The 18,474-nt window shown below is 43.7% G+C and overlaps 1 protein-coding gene across 2 annotated transcripts in view; it reads left to right on the forward strand.

Moving 5' to 3' along the window:
• The window catches only part of FAM172A (family with sequence similarity 172 member A), a 369,694-nt gene extending 352,800 nt beyond the window's left edge, over positions 1–16,894 (forward strand). The window contains exon 11 of one of the 2 annotated variants that reach the window (XM_029056677.1): positions 16,657–16,894. In XM_029056677.1, the coding sequence (XP_028912510.1) occupies positions 16,657–16,799 (143 nt within the window). In that variant the 3' untranslated portion in view covers positions 16,800–16,894. The remainder of the gene's footprint in view (positions 1–16,656) is intronic. The other variant, XM_029057209.1, reaches the window with a different exon arrangement.
• The last annotated feature ends 1,580 nt before the right edge of the window (positions 16,895–18,474 follow it).

Below are 18,474 nucleotides of genomic sequence, written 5' to 3' on the forward strand. Positions count from 1 at the left end.
GGAGTGCAATAAAATTATCTGCTCTGTTTCCGCTAGGTTTGTTAGGAGGAGTATTCTTAAAAAGATGATTTTTCCCAGGATCTCCAGCAAATTGGTAGCACAGTACCTGAAATACAATCAGATTTGGTCTCCTGCCCAAAATGGGTGCTTTTATTACCATCAAAAGCACAGAGTCAGTACTTGATTTTCAGAAGTAACTGGAGGCAAAAATAACACTGTTGGGTAAAAATCAATCAATTGTATTCATTGAGGGCTTACTGTGTGGAGAGCTCTGTACTAAGCATTTGGGAGAGTAGTATATAAGAGAGTTGGTAGACATGCTCCCTGCCCATGGTAAGCTTACTTTATAGAGGGAGTTCGTATGCAGGGATAGAGCAGAATCTTTTCCTGAGCAGTTAGTTCAAAAGTCTTTTCTCCCCCCAAACATTTTATCACAGCTTCTCACAAGTAGCCAAATGGTTTCACCCTAATTCACCTTCCGGGAAAGGTGGTAATGATCTTTGAAATGATGGAAAGGCAGCCAGCAGGCCTGAGAAAGAGAAGATCTGGAGAAGACCATGAGTAATTCACAAACGAGATCATCAGCCCATCAAAACAATCAAGGGTAGATTGCATCTTCATCTGCCATGTGAGGAACTGTTTTTGATCCAGGCATCATGACATGAGTAAGATCTTAGCTCTCAAGGGTAAGTTCCTTTTGAAAGCACTGAGGTCACTTTGAAAGTCTCATAAACCCTTTCTGACCACCCGAGTACTATTAAAATACCATTCCTCTATGTCTGATGGTAACCTAGTGGTCTGAAAATTCAATGAAACATCTAACGAATTTAATTTACCTCAAAAGAGTTGGAACACTGGGGAAAAAATAGTTCCTTGAATGCATATTAGATCAGGCTAAGCAATATTTACATTGTCAGGAGTTAAACATTCACCTAACAAAAGTTTGCTCAAAAGAAGAAAACAATGGAAGCAAAATGACAGAAATGACTTAGATGGATTTTCGGAAGACCTTAAACTAAAGTAAGTGTATTTTCAACATTACATTCATACAAGCTAAGGAAAAGATATATGCTGCTCAACGGCTGAGGACAAAAAGTGTGAAAGCTCTAACCGGGAAATTAGTAGAGCAGACATTTAGTTCAGCCATAAACTGGAAAAACAAACTGACTTCAGGGTGTGGTTTAGTGAAAAGAGTATAGGCCTGGGAGTCAGAGGATCTGCGTTCTAATTCTGCCTCTGGCACTTCCTGCTGGGTGACCTTGGGCAAGTCATTTAACTTCTCTGTGTCTCAGTTTCCTCATCTGTAAAATAAGGACTAAATATCAGTTCTCCCTCCTACTTACACTGGGAGCCCTATGTACAGCAGGGACTGTGTCCAATCCTGATTATCTGTACGTACCCCAGTGCTTAGTACAGTGCTCGACCCAAAGTCTGCACTTAACAAATACAGTAATATTACTAGCCCTGATGGAGCAGCCTCAGCAGTCAGAACTGAGCTGGACTATCATTACTATTATTGTTGTTGTTATGGTTATTATTATTTTCATTATTATTATCAGTAAGGACAGTCGGTCACCAGTCCAATTGCCCAGTGCTCTGCCCATAGTAAGTGCTCAATAAATACTACTGAATGAATAAACCACTTTTGCCACCCTTCCTCTCTGCCTCTCTGCTTTGGGCTGCCCAAACCACAGCTGTTTCAACTGTCTTTCTCTCTTTCTCTCTCTCCCTCTCTCCCTCTCCCTGCCCCCCACCCCAGGCTGGAGCATTCCCATTCAGCCTGGAGGAATGAGACGAAAAGGGGATATGGGCTGGAGAAGCAATGTTAGCAACAGGGGTTCCTTCTCCTGAGCCAGTTGGAAAAGGAGATAGTGGTGGTGGTTCAAGCAGTGGCTTTGGGCTTTCTGAATTTGTCCCTCACCTGTCAGCTGAGAAACAGGGTATCCCGATTCCAGTATCGGGATACCCATTAGATGAACAGATGAGTATCTAAAGGATCTTTGCTTCCAATTCAATGAACAGCTCATGGATTGGTTCTCGTTGGCAACTGTGGTTTCATTTTTTAAAAGCAAAACTGATGTTTTTGCTTCACAGTCAACTCAAGTAATAAGCTAAAATCCTAACTCCCTCCACAGTTTCCTTTCGGGCATGGGACTAATTATCACCTTCCAAAGTGGTAAACCATTGACTGGTGCTGGTACTCAGTATATAGATGTCTTTGGTTCCCATCTGGGCATTTTTATACATTGCAACTTGCATCTGCATTGGTTGTGGAATGTTACACTCACCCAAGAGGCTATTCATTATGTAAAGTATTGCTATGAATGTACATATCCAGATTGCAGGCGGTTCATCCCGATCCATGTTCCAGTACTGAAGTTGAGTCCAATTAGAGTCTCATTTGGTGGTAAAGTGTGTCATCAAAATAATTGATCTGAGCAACAGTTGATGAAATTGTGGAGTGAAGCATTATTGGGATGATTTGCATCATATATCCAGGCTTTTAAATATGGAAAGTTAAGGTTGCTGGTCTAAACCTTACTTGCTCTTCACACAGCACTCAAAAAATAAAATAAGAAGAAGAAAAAGTTAAATAAACTAGAAGTTGGTGAAGGCAAAATATGACCTTTTAAGTTTTAAAAATATTGGGTTTATATCCCCAGAAAAGGTTCTTTTCATTTTTCAATTATTTCGATCCGTTTGCTTTTGTTTGATTATGAAATATCTGAACTATATCAAGCAGATGACATTGCTAATTACAAAAAGGAAACTATAAGCAGTGGCATGTGAGAGAGCGGAAACTACCTTATTTTTCACTTACTTGCTAGTATTAGTCTCCTAGAATGAATTATTTATAACAGCATATGAAATAGAAAAAAGTTGGTTGAACACAAAGGGATTTTATTGTTACGTACGACATAACTATGTAATTTTCTACAATTCCAAAGCTGAGTTTTGAATATGAGAGAATATCTTGTAAAAATATCTCCACTGAAATTGTATATGCTTGTCACCATATGTGACACTATAATTAAGCATCTGTCAACATTTCTAGGGATTTTTAACTTGTGGAATCTTGCTCTGGGACCTAAAAACTTCAGTGCTTAAAAAGTCTCATCAGAGACCCTAAAAGAAGCAGGAATTTTTTTAGAGAGAGCACATTTATTCATTAATACTGTAGTTCTGTTGGTTACATCAACTTTAAATGGTGTGTGTTTTGTTGTTATTTATAGAGCTAGTTTGAATTTGAAAACTGCAGCTTTCCTTGTGCTTTACTCAGACACAGGTAATAAGAAAGGTATAATTTTTAAACTTATTAGACACTGAATTTCAAAATTAAGCCTATCCATTGAGAACATTATAACTATCATTATTTTAGCTCTCAAGTGAATTCTAGCCGTTACAAAAATGATCTAAGAAGGAAGGTCTGGGACTGCACAGAGCAGAAGGGAAAATTGGGACTTTTGGCCAGAAGTGGTAGACAAAGAGGCAAACTTAGCCATGAGAGGAAATCTAAGTCTAGTTATTAAATCTAAGTCTAGTTATTTCATGTCAGTCACTCAGAGGGACCACCTCACCTAATGACATCAGCGAAACCTAGCCAGTTGAGAAGCAGCGTGGTCTAGTGGATAAAGCATGAGCCGGAGTGTCAGAGGACCTGGTTTTTAATCCCAGATCTACCACTCCTTCTGTGAGACCTTGGGCAAGTCATTTAACATCTCTGAGCCTCAGTTCCCTCTTCTGTAAAATGGTGATTATGACTGTGAGCCCCCTGTGGAACACGGACTGTGTTGTATCTACCCCAGCTTGTATCTACCCCAGTACTTAGTACAGTGCTTGGCACATAGTAAGTGCTTAACAAATAGCATTTTTTAAAAAATCCAAGGAAGGGTTGGGATAAAGGGAAGAGGAGAAGAAGAGTTTAAAAATGAGTAGATTGAGGACATTTCTCTCTCTGCTTCTCAGTCCCCAAACTGTTCAAGTTTGCCTTGGTGGGGAATCCAGCCAAAAAACTAGCCACCCTGATTACCTTTGACATGGTAAAAGATAAATGCTCGTTGATAGTTTGGGGACAATCCAAGCTGAATTAATGGTCAGTATCAATCAGGAAATCATTTATTAAGCACTTACTGTGTGCAGAGAATTACACTAAGCATTTGGGAGAGTACAGTATAACAGTATTCCTTGCCCCCAAGGAATTTACAGTCTTATTAGGACTACTCTGTGGTTAAACAAGGAGTTTATTATTCAAGTGTCTACTGCCTAACTACTGTCACTTTCACCTCGTATACTTTCACCTTAAGGAAAAATTAAAAGTCTGACTTGGATACTTTTTTAAATAAAGTAAATATATCTCTTTTCTAGACAGAGGGTTGCTTTCCTGTGCAGAAGCTCACTACCTCCAGGAAGACCATCCTCTTGCATTAAGGCGGATGGTGATGCAATTAGATTTCTTTCCTATCCAGCTGCTGATCCCATGGGGTGCCAGCTGATAACCCCCCACTCCCACATACCCCCCCCAAAAAAAAAACTTCTCATCCTCTTGGGAAGAATAGTATTAAGGAATTACATGTACAACTTAAGGTCACGCTAACTAGAGCTATTCTAGAGCAAATAGCAAAGTTGAGGCAATCCGAGTGTCCCCTTTTCTCAGGTACAGTTCTGATGGGGAGGGTCTGCCACAGGACAAGTAACGCAGTCTGGAGGTTCTGGGGTAAATCCCCCTGCTCGCTACCCCCTGATCAGACCCAACTGGAAACAAGACCAGGACTATTCCCTTGCATTAAACTGTAAGCTCGTTGTGAGGAAGGAATGTGTCTATTCTAGTGTTACATCATCTCTCCCGAGTGCTTAATATAGTGCTCTGCATGGAGTAAGTGCTCAATAAATGCAATTGATTGATTGATTAAAGATACTATCTACATAAGCCCAGGGTCTAAGTTTTGACAAAATCCCCTTTCAAGTGAAGGTTATCATTGCAAATACCCAAAAACCAGTTAAGAAGATTATGACTCATCTTCAAAAGTCAGTAATTTTGTATTGTGATTTCTCCTAAATACCCTGAACTACGAGAATTTACATTGAGAATTTTAAAAGAGACATAACTTCATCCTTAGGAAATCACTTTTAAGAAACTTTTTTATTTCACAGAATAACTTGAATCTAAGACAGATCACAGTAACTGGATTTGCTACTGCAGAAGACTTACAATCTAAATTTTCTTTCATAAAGTTCCAAGAGAAAAAAAAAAGTGTTTAAGAATCTCACTCAATAGTATAATCAGCCAGAGCCAAGCTAGCTGTATTGTATTTAATATGAAAGTCGAAGGGTGTATTTTTTTCATTATTTTGAGTCAATTTCATTGTCTAAACTTGAATGAACATAAAACTTAAATCAATACTTATTTTTAATGGTAATTGTTAAGTGTTTTCAACTGGTCAAGCACTGTTCTAGGTGCTTGAGTAGATACAACTTAATTAGGTCAGAGACTATCCCTGTCCCACATGGGGCTCACAGTCTAAGTAGGAAGGAGAACAGGAATTGAATCCCCATTTTGCAGTTGAAGAAACAGAGGCATAGAGAAGTTATGTGACTTGCTCATGGTCATATAGCAGACAAGTGGTGGTGCTAGGATTAGAACCCAAGTCTCTTAGCTCCCAGGCCCGTGCTTTTTCCACTAGGCCACACCGCTTCCCAACAGGTTTTTCACACATTTCAGCTTGATTTCTTCTATTGTTATTGTATTTTATTACATTCTTATAAGGTGGTGTGTGTCACACAGATTTTTAAACTTATTTCTGTTTTCTCTTTGATCTAATGAGGTCTTTACAGTTTTACATGTACATCAATCAATCATATGCATATTTCATTTTCTGCCTCTCTCATCGGTGATCTTAGTGAAACCAATTGATATTACTGAGGATTTCAAGACACATCAAAATCCAAGAACAACCCTCAAAGTCTCTCAATTTTAGAGTCCTAAACTGATTTAAATCAAATTATTTGGAATGGGTACCCATCATTCTTGGAAGTTTAGAAGTGCTTTTCCAATTGGTCATCCAGGTTTAAAAGGGTTGACTGTGTGACCCATTTGGTGGAAGGTGAATTGTGCATTCCCATTCTTAGGAGCATCTTAGAATATTCATCTTCCGAGACCCAAGGCAAGCTCAGAGTTAAAGCTGTTGCTTTGGCACATTGGGCGAGGCAGTCCTATAAGAGAAGCGTTGTGGCTCAGTGGAAGGAGCATGGGCTTGGGCGTCAAAGGTCATGGGTTCAAATCTTGGCTCCGCCATTTGTCAGTTGTGTGACTGTGGGCAAGTCACTTAACTTCTCTGTGCCTCAGTTACCTCATCTGTAAAATGGGGATTAAGACTGTGAGCCTCACGAGGGACAACGTGATTACCCTGTATCTAGCCCAGTGCTTAGAACAGTGCTCTGCACATAGTAAGCACTTAACAAATACCAACATTATTATTATTGTTATTAAGATTAATAGATCACTGCCCTATAACCAACTACTGAGAAAGCAATGAACGAGCAAGGGCACTTTGAATACAATATAGATGAGGAATTTGGTTTAAGATGCAAGAGAATAGGGCTGAGGAAACAGAGGGTCAGATGAGAGATTGCATATTCTTTATGGGTAATGAAAGGAACCTACAGAATCAGATTTTCAAGTATATCTTTGGGAAAAAGTAGCTGAGGACTCTAAATCAGCGTGACTTAGTGGAAAGGGCACAGGCTTGGGAGTCAGAGGACCTGGGTTCTCATCCCAGCTCCGCCACCTGTCTGCTGTGTGACCTTGGGCAAGTCGCTTAACTTCTCTGTGCCTCAGTGACCTCATCTGTAAAATGGAGATTAAGACTGTGACCCCCACATGCTACAACCTGATTACCTTGTACCTACACCAGCACTAAGAACAGTGCTTGGCACATAGTAAACACTTAATAAGTCCTATTATTATTAATAATTTTCATTTAAATTATCATTATAATGTTAATATAGAAAGTATTACTTTACAAATGGCTGTTTTCCAATTATATCACTATTTCATCACTGTTTTGTAGCTCCATGAAAATGTTTTGTATCATGTTGGACAAACACACAGATTCATACACATGTGTTAAATCATTTCTATTAAAAACCACAGCAACCTTAGCTTCCCCCTGTATTGTCAACCTTACCTCAGGTGATGTGACATCATTATCATTTTTATGAAATCTGTTATTTCACTTCTTCGGAGTGGATTCTCTTTTGGCCTATCACTTTCTCAAGTGAGACTGTAATTCATCTTGTAAAAATCAAGTTATTCTTCTTTCTGATTGGGAGTGATTTGAAGGTCTTTTGCCTAATGCCTGTGGCATTCATAGATTTACTTCACTTGCCTCTTCTCCTGGGAGACTTTTCCCCAGTCCAGTCAATCTCACTGACGTGGTTGTTTTTTTGATATTCAGTCAAGATCATTCCACTACATCCCATTATTTCTAGCCTCTTCAGATTACCCTAAATAAGGCTTTGCCACACTGTCTCAGTAGTTTGAGTGGCATTTCCCAGCACTCTGATCATATGAAATTTACGGTGTGCAATGAAAATTGAGAAATAAAACTCTCCCTTATCTAATCTCACAATAAAATTGTAAAGATAAATTTATGTCTTGTCCTACCTAGTCAAAGATGGCACCGCTAACAATGACCTCTCACTGCAGATGTAGCTGAAAGAACCAAATGCTAGCAAGCCCTCCCTATTCCCTATATGTCAACACTGACCTTTGATTTCCCTACGTAGCCACTATTTGCAGAGCTTCTGTAACTTCTTGTTCTTTCAAATAGCCTTGCCCAGAAAGAACCACCCTAGTTCTGAAAGCCGCTACTCCAGGTTAGTCTGTCTGCCACTCCTGTGGCCATCCAACAGTCCGTAGCTCTAGACCCACTGTTTAATTTAAAGATAAAATCAAGGGATAGCTGCCAAGCCCTGGATGCTCCTTGAAGAATGTCAGTTTAGTTGCAAATAGTAACTCTTCACCAGCAGCCAATGGAATGTGAAATACCATTCAAGATGAGACTCCTACTTTCAAGACTCAGAGAAGTAGTATGGCCTAATAGTTAATTATTTTAACTCTCCCAGGCCTAATAGATGGGCCTGGGAGTCAGAAAAACCTGGGTTCTAATCCTGGATCCACCGCTTGTCTGCTGTGTGACCTTGGGCAAGTCACTTAACTTCTCTCTGCTTCAGTCACCTCATCTGTAAAATAGGGATTAAGACCATGAGCCTCATGTGGGACATGGACTCTTCCCACCTGTTTACCTTGTTTCTACCCCAGATCTTAGATCAGGGCCTGGCACATAGTAAAGATTTAAATACCCTTTAAAAAAAACCAAAACACTTGGATTACTGACCTTCACAGGCTTTAAATTGGAGCTAAGTGCAGCCACTTGGTTTTGGTATACAACAACTTAAATCTCCAGAAAAGATGATTAATGAAGTTTTAATTATCTTTTTTTGGATGTAGTCAAATTATGTATCACGCTTAAGTTGTCCATACCTCCCATTTAGCCAGTCCAGTCCAAACTGTCCCAAACAATTTTAGAAAAAATATACAAAAATTAGAGCTGAACTGGTTGGCTATCCTTGATTTTACCCCAGTTGTTCTGGCTCACTTTCACTGGTTAGTAATTCAGCTCAAGACTGGAACATTCTGAGTACATTTATGGTTTCCAACCTTCAGATTTCAACAAGTGTCTCTCTTGTTCTGGAATTTGATGTTCACCCTAGCTACACCATTTTTGATTTGTGTGTATCAGTGATGTCCTTTCTCAGCCTCCAGCTTTTCAGACAGGAAAAGCTCTTATCCTTTCGATCTAGCCATTTCTCCATTCCTCTGATCATCTTGGTTGCCCGTCTCTCAAACATTCTTCTTAAACTGAGCCTCCAGAGCAATAAGTGTTAGTGTGTCAGAGTTTCATATTGTGGGAAGACTATGCCTTGTGTTTTGTTTTCTTGTCCCTTTCTTGATAAAATCTAATTTGCCTTTTTGGATGCCACTGATGAACAAAGAGTGACTCCAAGATCTCTTTCCTTACTCAAGACTGAGAATTCCAAACCCATGATGACACAATCGTCATATAGATGATTTTCCCTGTGTGCATTGCTTTGTACTTGCTCACGTTTAAGCAGTCAAAGGTTTCTAGTTTGGGGGACCAGAATGCTCCCCATTTCCTCGCTCCTCTGGTTGCCCAGAGAAAAGGGAAATATACACAATTTAGAAACAGTTCCTGATGTCCTGGTTTTCAGAAAAAAGGAATATTTGTCTAATCACATTTAATTACATCCCCAACAACAGGTTTAGTTGTAAAAGAAGCTAGAGAATTTCCCAAGATGATTCTTTCTCTTGGTGTCATGATCTTCCAAAGTCTCTGACTCAAGATGACTAATATCTGTCCCCCTCTAGACTGTAAGCTCATTGTAGGCAAGGAATGTTCCTACCAACTTTGTTGTATTCTCCCAAACTCTTAGTATGGTGCTCTGCACACAGTAAGCACTCAAAAACTACCATTGATGGTGAGGACGATGAAGACAATTATTCCTATTTGGATTCCGGCATGCCAAGCTGAGGTGTCCTCTTCCCACTTGTCCTCAGGCAAGCCACACTATTGAATGAATGAATTTGAGATGTATTTTTATGATTTCCCTATTTTAGTTCATATTTTAGTCCTATTTTAGTCCTGCTGTTGTCCTTTCTCTCCGCATATCCCAACCCCACAAAGATATGATGTAACGAGCATTGCCACAATGCCAGTTGTCTGACTGCAGCCACAGTCAGGGTACCTGGAGAGACTCTAATAATGATAATAATAATAATAACAAAAAAATTGCGGTATTAAGTGCTCACTATGTGCCAAGCACTGTACTGAGCTCTGAGGTAGAGCCAAGATGAACAAGTTGCATCTTGATGATGCATCTTGATGAAGCATCTTGATGATGATGATGATCAAGATGAACACGGTCCCTGTCCCACATGGAGCTCACAATCTAAGGGGGAGATCAGGTATTTACATCCCCATTTCACAGTCAGAAGGACCTGGATGCTAATCCTGACTTTGTCATTTGTCTGTTGTGTGACCTTTCGCAGGTCACTTCACTTCTCTGTGCCTCATTTACCCCATCTGTAAAATGGGGATTAAGGATGTGAGCTTCATGTAAATTACAGATATGTACATAAGTACTGTGGGTTTGGGAATGGGGATGAAGGAGCAAGTCAGGGTGACGCAGAAGGGAGTGGGAGAAGACAAAAGGGGGCCTAGGGATGGCCTCTTGGAGGAGATGTGCCTTCAATAAGGCTATGAAGTAGGGGAGAGTAATTGTCAGATTTGAGGAAGGAGGGTGTTGCAGGCCAGAGGCAAGAAGCGGACGAGGGGTTGGCGGCGAGATAGGTGGGATCGCGGTGCAGCGAGAAGGTTAGCGTTAGAGAAGCAATGTGTTAGCTGGGTTGTAGTAGGAGAATAGCGAGGTATAAGTAAAATATGTGTTAATCCAAGAATCACTTGTTAATCGTAAATATCAACTTCCACTTCCAGCAAACCTTTTGTTAAAGTGGCTACACATAATATATCAACCAATTTGAGTTTCACTGCCTTGAGAAATGAAGAAATGGGAGGTAAGGACAGTGAAGGAAGAGAGTGGCGTGGGTAATTCACCAAAAGTCTGTTCAGCTCCCAGGTATCTGAGAGTTGATTATTGTATCTTATATGCCCACTGAGAGGTGTAGCAAAACCTCTCCTTCACACTCAGACCTCACACACCTACTAGTATTGAGATACTTCAGAATGGAGTAGTCAGGATAGGGAGTTCACATTGACCCAGGAGAGTCTTGGGAAACATCCTTCAGGCTAGAGATCCACTAGGGGATCCAGGCCAGGTTAGAGCAGCATCCAGGTCAGGTATCCTTCATGGAGTTGGGGTGACTCTAGTATTGCTGAGGACTCCAAGGACGTTATCGTTAGGTCTGGTTCCATCTGAACGTTCTCCAAGATGTCACCCATATCCCTCACCTAAACCACTGAAACCTCAAATGAGGAACGAAGACATCCCAGGTCTATCCTAGCCTCATAGGAGGCTTCCCAGCCCAGGACCCTGTAGAGTTGCCACCGGGTTCTCCAAATCCGGTCTGTACCTCAGTGGATGTCTTGAGATGCTCCCAAATGGCCTCAAGTTAAAGAGGACCCTTTGGGGCCACCCACCTACCTCATTTTTGTCAACTGGGCTCTGCTTTGCTACTGACAGAACACAGGTTGAAAATGTGCTGTGATATTGGCATCTCTCTCAACTGAATACTTGGCCACTGTGTTCTACAACTAAGGCATTGTTGATACTCAGTCTTTTTGATCAACAAATAATGTAATCAAGTAAAGGAAAGAAATTATATGATGTTGTCACTGAAAAGAATTATTTTGTTTTTCTGACAGTGTTTTTTGTCTTTGAAATTAAAAGTATATTGTCAACCATAGGTTTCTTTCTCTAGGTGCTTAAAATCTGCTTCTCACCAGACATTTTGTTCCAGTATTTTAATTTTATTTTGTTATTCTTCAGTTCTCTGATACTTTCAGATCCTCCATAATTTTCTAAAAATAATTGCCAGTGATCTAGTAAGTTCATTAGCTAATTCCCTTGAGACTTAATAATGCACATCACACAGACCTGCTGATTTTTACATATTAAATTTTCTAAGAATTCCCCTACCTATTTTTATCAACAGTTATATTGGACACTATCTTTCATTACTCCCTAATTGCCATATACCTTTTCCTCGTTAAAGATCAATAGCCTAGCCATTTGATAAATCTCATTGGTCCCTTCTCATTTTTATAGTAATGGGCCAGTTCTCTCCCTAGTTTATTCACCCTACTAACAACGTAAAATCATTATTTCAATGTACCCTTTGGTCCATACATGTGTTTCTTTCCTCCGTTTTGATTTCGGCCATTATGGAATTCTCCTAGCAAGTGAAGAGGCAGCATAGGCAGTGTTTCTTCATGTTCAGAGTGGATGCTGCTGGACCAATCCTTTGTTGTGTCATTGTCATAGTTAACATCAATTTCTTACCCACCCAAGCGCTTTTGTTCCAAAAGGAGCCCAGGAAAGATACCGGCCTGAGGTTGTTTTGAGCATAGTTTTGTTTTCTCTAAGGGCTTCAAATCTGTTTTTTCACCAATATTTTATTACAGTATTTTCAGTTTTCTATTTTAACAGTTATTTTGCCTTTCTACAGTTCTGGGGCACTTTTAGATCCACCATCTTAAAATCCAATAGCCATGGGGTAAGCCAGCCAATATGGAACTGGACCTGCAGAGTCAGATCCAAAAAGTGACTTTCTTGTAGAGTGTGCTCCCCTGTCAGATTTTTCTAATGTGGTAATCTAGGGGATTCCAATGAAAAAGGTGGGGAATGGGGCCACAAAGAGAGTGAAAAGGGAAACCCAGATAGCTGCTCTGTATTTTTGCGTGGGACCTACTGAAGAGATTCTCCCTTTTTCTCTTTCTTTCACTAAAATACAGAAAGTGAAGTGAGGAATCTGGAGACATATTACAGACTTTGAAGAAAGAAACTCTTGGTAAACCCCGAATAAAGTGGGGTTAGAGCAAGCCCAAGGATTCCTAGTGCTTCTAATTAGCTGTCCAATATCCTGATCATGCAGTCCACGCTGTCCTCTGTGGTTCAAGAAGCTCAGGGTAAATGCTGATGGCGCAGGCTCTCTTGGGACTGCCATCATTATTTGATATTGGTAAAGAGTAGATAAAGCTGTCTTGAGCAAAAACGGTTTCTGAATATAAAGTTCTCCCCAATTGAAGAATTGATAACTTGTATAACAAAGCTGGGAAGTTACTGTCCCCAAAAATAGAGTTTCAGAAACCCCCATAGAGGTTTAACGAAATTTTCATTGAACTGTTTTCTATCCAGTAGCTGGTCTCTAGCTACTGTCTTGTGTTTTTAACATCATTTTCAAAGGCCTTTCATTACCCTAGTCTGTAATCCTACCTCATTGCTATTTTTTTTTTTACTCAATTCTGATCAGATCTTTTCCAAAGTAGTCTCTAAAGCACATATTCATGAAAATGCATCCACAACCTTGATAATTAGTTAGCCAATTTCCTAATTACCCCAATTTCCTCATCCTAATTTGGTACAGTAGTAAGAAGACTACTTCTAAAATTTTGTCCAAAAATTATTTTCTACACCCCTAAACTGTCATTTATTTTTTGACAGGGTCACTTCTAACCCACTTGATTCTTCCCCTCTCCTAGCAGTTCTCCATCCTTCTTATACAAACACAAATGCTATTTCTTTGTGGAATTTAAATTACAAAAATAAATGCAGAGGACTGGAACAGACCCTCAGTTATCTAAGGGGGCTTTTTCTGCTCAGTACTAATCAAGCAGAGAGTCATCATAACCTCAAACTAAACAGCTTTTGTAGTGATTTATCACCAGGGAAATTGTTCCTCCTTCAGAAAGATTGTCACCAGGAAAGAGAAATAAGAGAGGAGTTAAAATTGCTTTAGACCATTGACTTTGTTAGGTCCTCTAGATTCATAGCTCGAATGGTTTTCGAGGGGAGGGGGTGGAAGAGGATTGCTCTAAAGAAAGCTTACAAATTGATCATCGTCTCAATAACACCAGTGGTGGAAGTGTGATCACTATGGAGGAAATGCCAAATGTGACTGGGAGAGGAGCGGTTGAGGAAATAAAAAGATTAATTAAACACCTATTTTCTTTAACTTTATAGGGTGATTTTCCTGGCTGAATGCTTTTTGAGAATAGCCTTTCAAGAAAAGGGATGAATAGAATTCATTGTAAAATATTTTAGTACGGTAAGGGCAAGGAGAAACTGGTATCAAGACCAGAATTTCCTCTGAAACCAAAGGCCATAGAGAAACAATAAATGGCTCAGCGGCCTGCTTAGAGCTCAGTGTGAGAGGACCTAGACAAATGCAGAGCTAAGACTTGTGAACAGGTAGGGGTGGGGGGTAAGGGGGTGGTTGCTGCCCGGGGAAGAGTGTAGAAATGAGGGTGGGTACTACCTGTTTAAGGATGGTAGGCCGTTTAGAGTAGTGGAGAGATGTCTGTGTGGTTGTGGTGACGAAATAAGTGGGAATTAATGCAAAAGCGCTGCTGGAAAAGGTAAGAGGGGAAGCAGTCCTGAGCCTAGTTTCGAAGAGACGGGGGCGAGAAAGATGGTGACTATTTGGTGGGATGTGGCTGTAAGAGTGTAGAGGGGATGGGAGTTAAATGCAGGTTCACCGGAGATGAGCGGGGTTCCGCGGGGTGAGCGGTGGGAGAAGAGGGACGTAGGGAGGAGCGTGTTCTTTGTGGAGTCCTTGTGTTTCATGTGTGCACGTGTGAGAGGAGGGTTTTCTGTCTCCGTCCGGGTTTGCGTTGGGTCCGACTCCCACAGCCGAGTCGCATCTCCCAAGCTGTAGCTTTGTGCTCTGGGGCAGGCCGCAGCCGTCGTTATTGTTGTTACTCCTAGATTGTGATACTGTCACAAAACTGTTGCTAGGCAACCAATGTGGTTACCAGGTCTCAGCGAATAGCTGAAGGGGAAAGCAAAGTGTTGCACCATTGTAGAGTAACCATAGCAATGACCTACTATTACAGACAGAAGAATTATCATTAACAATGTTAAAGTATCATGCGGAGCCCTGAATCCGGAGATTTCTAGAGCACCTCTGCAATAATCGGTCACCTAGGAAGATAGTTCAACTCTTGCAAAGTCATCATCGCATTATCTGAGGGTGATGTTGTCCACTTTACTATTATTATTATTTTTTGTAAATAAAAGACATTTACCAAGCTGACACAGGGCCACTGCGCAAAGGTGTTAAAGGGAAATTAGCATAATAAATCCAAGTCAGAAGACCTGGGTTCCAGTGCCGCTTGGATGCTCTGTGATCTGGGTCAAGTCGCTTAACTTCTCCGTGCCTCAGTCACCTTATCTGTAAAAAATGACGATTAAAACTGTGAGCCCCATGCGGGACACAGACTGTGTCCAATCTCTTTATCTGTATCGGTCAGTGGCATTTATTGAGCGCTTACTATTTTCCAGCGCGTTGTACTAAACGTTTGGGGGGAAGCAAGGGAGTTGACAGACGCTTTCCCTTGCTCCCCCAACCCTCAGTCCAGCGCCAGGCACATAGTAAGCGCTTAATAGATGTTTAAAAAAGGGATGGGTTTCATTCATTCGTTCGATAGTATTTATTGAGCGCCTAGTATGTGCAGAGCACTGGACTAAGCGCTTGGAATGTACAATTTGGCAACAGATAGACACAAGGAGTCCTCCACATCGCTCCGCCGGCCTTCCCAGGATGTTTTGTCTCAGAGTGGGGTCGGATAGGGGAAAATCGGACGTGCGTTGCGCCAGAAGAGAAAGTGACGGTGCCCCGCCGCCCGCAAGGAAGCCCCCCCACCCCTTCCCAGCCCCTTCGCCGCCGCGGGCTCCGGGACCGGCCACATTTGCTCCCGGGCGGGAGGAGGCTGCAAGAGACTTTTGCAGCTCGGGGCCACCTGGGCGGCCGGCGGGACGAGCCGCTGCTGCGGGAGAGGAGGGGAGAGGGACGGGGACAATTGCGGGGCGGGTGCTATGGGGCGGGGGCCAGTTGCGGGGAGGAGCTCATTGGGGGCGGAGCCCATGGCGGCGGTGGAGCTTCATTGCAGGGCGGGGTTAACTGCGGGGCGAAGTCAATTGCGGAGAGGAGCTCGTTGCAGGGGCGGGGAACAGATGCAGGGGAGGGGCTAGCTGCGGGGCGGAGCTCGTTGCAGGAGGGGGTTAAACTGCGCGGGGCGGAACCAATTGCGGGGAGCAGCTCATTGCAGGAGCGGGGCCTTCTGCGGGGCGGGGCTAGGTGCGGGCCAAGTCAATGCCGGGGAGGAGCTCATCGCAGGGCGGGGTTAAGTGCGGGGAGGAGCTCGTCGCCTGGGCGGGGGCCAACTGCGATGGGCGGGGCTAACTGCGGGGAGGAGCTCGTGGCCGGAGCGGGATTAGCTGCGGGGCGGGGCTAATTGCAGGGACGGGGCCTGCCGGGGCAGGACCGGCCGGGGCGGGGGCCTGGGCTGCGGCTCGCCGCGGGCCCGGCTCGTTGCGGGCGGGGCGTCTGGGCGCTCTACGGGACCGGCCCGGCCGGAGGAAAGGAAGGGAAAAGGGAAGAGGGAAGGCAGGAACAGAAGGGAGAGACGGGGAGGGAACAGGAGGGCGGCGGGAGGGGAGAGGCTGGAGCCGCCCGTCCGTCCGTCCGTCCGTCCGTCCGTCCAGTAGAGCTGCCCCGGACGAAGCCCGAGCTGGGAGGAAAATTGAAGACCGGGGGCACCGGGGAGGGACTGCTCTCCTTTGCTCTTCTCTCCTCTCCTCTGCTGTGCTGTGCTGTGCTGTGCTGTGCTGTGCTGTGCTGTGCTGTGCTGTGCTGTGCTGTGCTGGCCGCCGGGCGAGGAAGGGGTCGAAGCGGCCCCGACCTGCGCCAGCCCCCCGCCGGCAGCCTGGAGAGGAGGAGGAGGAGGAGAAGGAGGAGGGGGCGATGGAGGTCCGCACTGGCCGGGGCCGGGCCCCCTTTCTTCCCCACCCCCGGCACCGGACCGAACCCAACCCCAACGGCGTCTCTGTCTCTTTCAGGGACGGAGCGGCACGAGTTGACGTCCTGGAAGAGTTTCCCGTCCATTTTCAGATTCTTCGCCGAAGCTTCAGAGGCCAAGAACAGTTCGCTGAAACCGGCCCTAACGCGCCGCTCCAACAGAATCAAGCAGGACGAGTTCTAGGAAGAGACCGCGCCGGCCACACGCCAGACACACAACAAACACACACACGACACACGCGCCTCTCTTTCTCTCCCTCTCCCACACCAAACACAGAAACACACACACCTATCTTTTTGTCCTTCCCACACCACACACACACACACACGAACATAAGCACCTCTCTTTCTCTCCCTCTCCTTCCACACCAAACACACACACAAACACACACCTCTTTCTCTCCCTCTCCTTCCATCCTTCCACACCAAACACACACACACACGCACCTCTCTCCCTCTCCTTCGACACCAAACACACAGACACACGCACCTCCCTCGCTCCTTCTCCTTCCACACCAAACACACCCACAAAACAAACCCCACACCCCCTCTTTCTCTCCCCCCTCCTTCTCCACTGCTTCTTTTCGGCAAGCAGCCCCCTCCTCTTCTCCTCCCTAGCCCGCCCCCAGCCCCTCATTAGATGATTTCTCCCCAGAGCAGGGGGTCGAGATGTAGGCCTCCAAATAGCGTTTTGCATTATTTCTAGATGAGTGCAACTGTCAAAGCGATGGGGGGGGGGGGGGGGGCGGGGTGCCCGACCGGTTGGGCTCCCGTGGGGCTGGAACTGGGATTTGGTGTGCCCATCGGGGCGCAATGATGTCGCCTCTGCAGCTGACAGCCCCGGTTCCCAACACGTGCCCCAGCTTAACACTTTCTCCCCGGGCCTACCTCCTGCCCTAAGGGCTGTGGCCTCCGCCACTGCCGCCTTCCAGCTTCACCTCCCCCTCCTCCCCTCCCCACCGCTCTGGAAAGAGGAACACTTCGCATTTGTTCATCCCTTTTTCCATTTTAAGGACACCCTGCCGCCACCACTTTGTGTGCGTGCGCATTTTCTAAGGCGATCTTTTTTTTTAAGCCCAGCCACACTCGAATCAAGAAGAGCACAAAGGCCAGGACCGGTTATTCGGATAAGTAAATGGAAACTGGTCTCCATTTCCTAACCATTGCTCTTCCTTCCGAGACCGGAGGGGAAAGGTGCGTAAAGATGGGTTTTTAAAGGGTCGATTCTGTACGACGAGAAGAAACGCCTCTGATGGGGAAAGTAGGTTTCAAATAGGAAAGGACTAACTTTAAACCCCACCGTAAGGCCGCTCGACTCTTTTATTCGCAGGGGTCTAGAGGAAGCCATTTCTGCATTACAAAGCTATATCATTCAGGTGCTCTCTAAAAGAAAAAACGAAGCCTCCTCCTCCTTAGAAAATTTTGATTCACTCAAGTTTTACTTTTCTAAACTTTACGTGGTGGAAGCTTTGGAGCGGATTCTGGTGAAATCTACTTCCTGTCTTCCTGGGACAGATAAATCAGGAGTCTTTTTCAAACCGAAATTTTCTACGCTATCAAGAAAATTGAAACCTGCCTCCAGAAGTTTTTTTTCCTGCTGAAGGGCCACCGCACCAATACACTGTTAGACTTCTGCTTAAAGGGATCCAAGAACACTGCTCAGGCTGAGTGAGGTTTCCTTCTCAGTCCATGGACATCATTTTTCGATTTTTCACTAGCTTCTGACAAGTCTCCCTTTAAAATACTAATCACTCTGTAGTTTAACCTGACCAGGGTCTGGACAACACTGTGAAATAGAGCAGCAAAAAAAAAAAAAAAAGTCACTGTCCTCCTGATTGATTCAAAGATGCCTATGTTTT

This window comes from Ornithorhynchus anatinus, chromosome 1 (genome assembly GCF_004115215.2).
Source record: "Ornithorhynchus anatinus isolate Pmale09 chromosome 1, mOrnAna1.pri.v4, whole genome shotgun sequence".
Lineage (NCBI taxonomy): Eukaryota > Metazoa > Chordata > Mammalia > Monotremata > Ornithorhynchidae > Ornithorhynchus > Ornithorhynchus anatinus.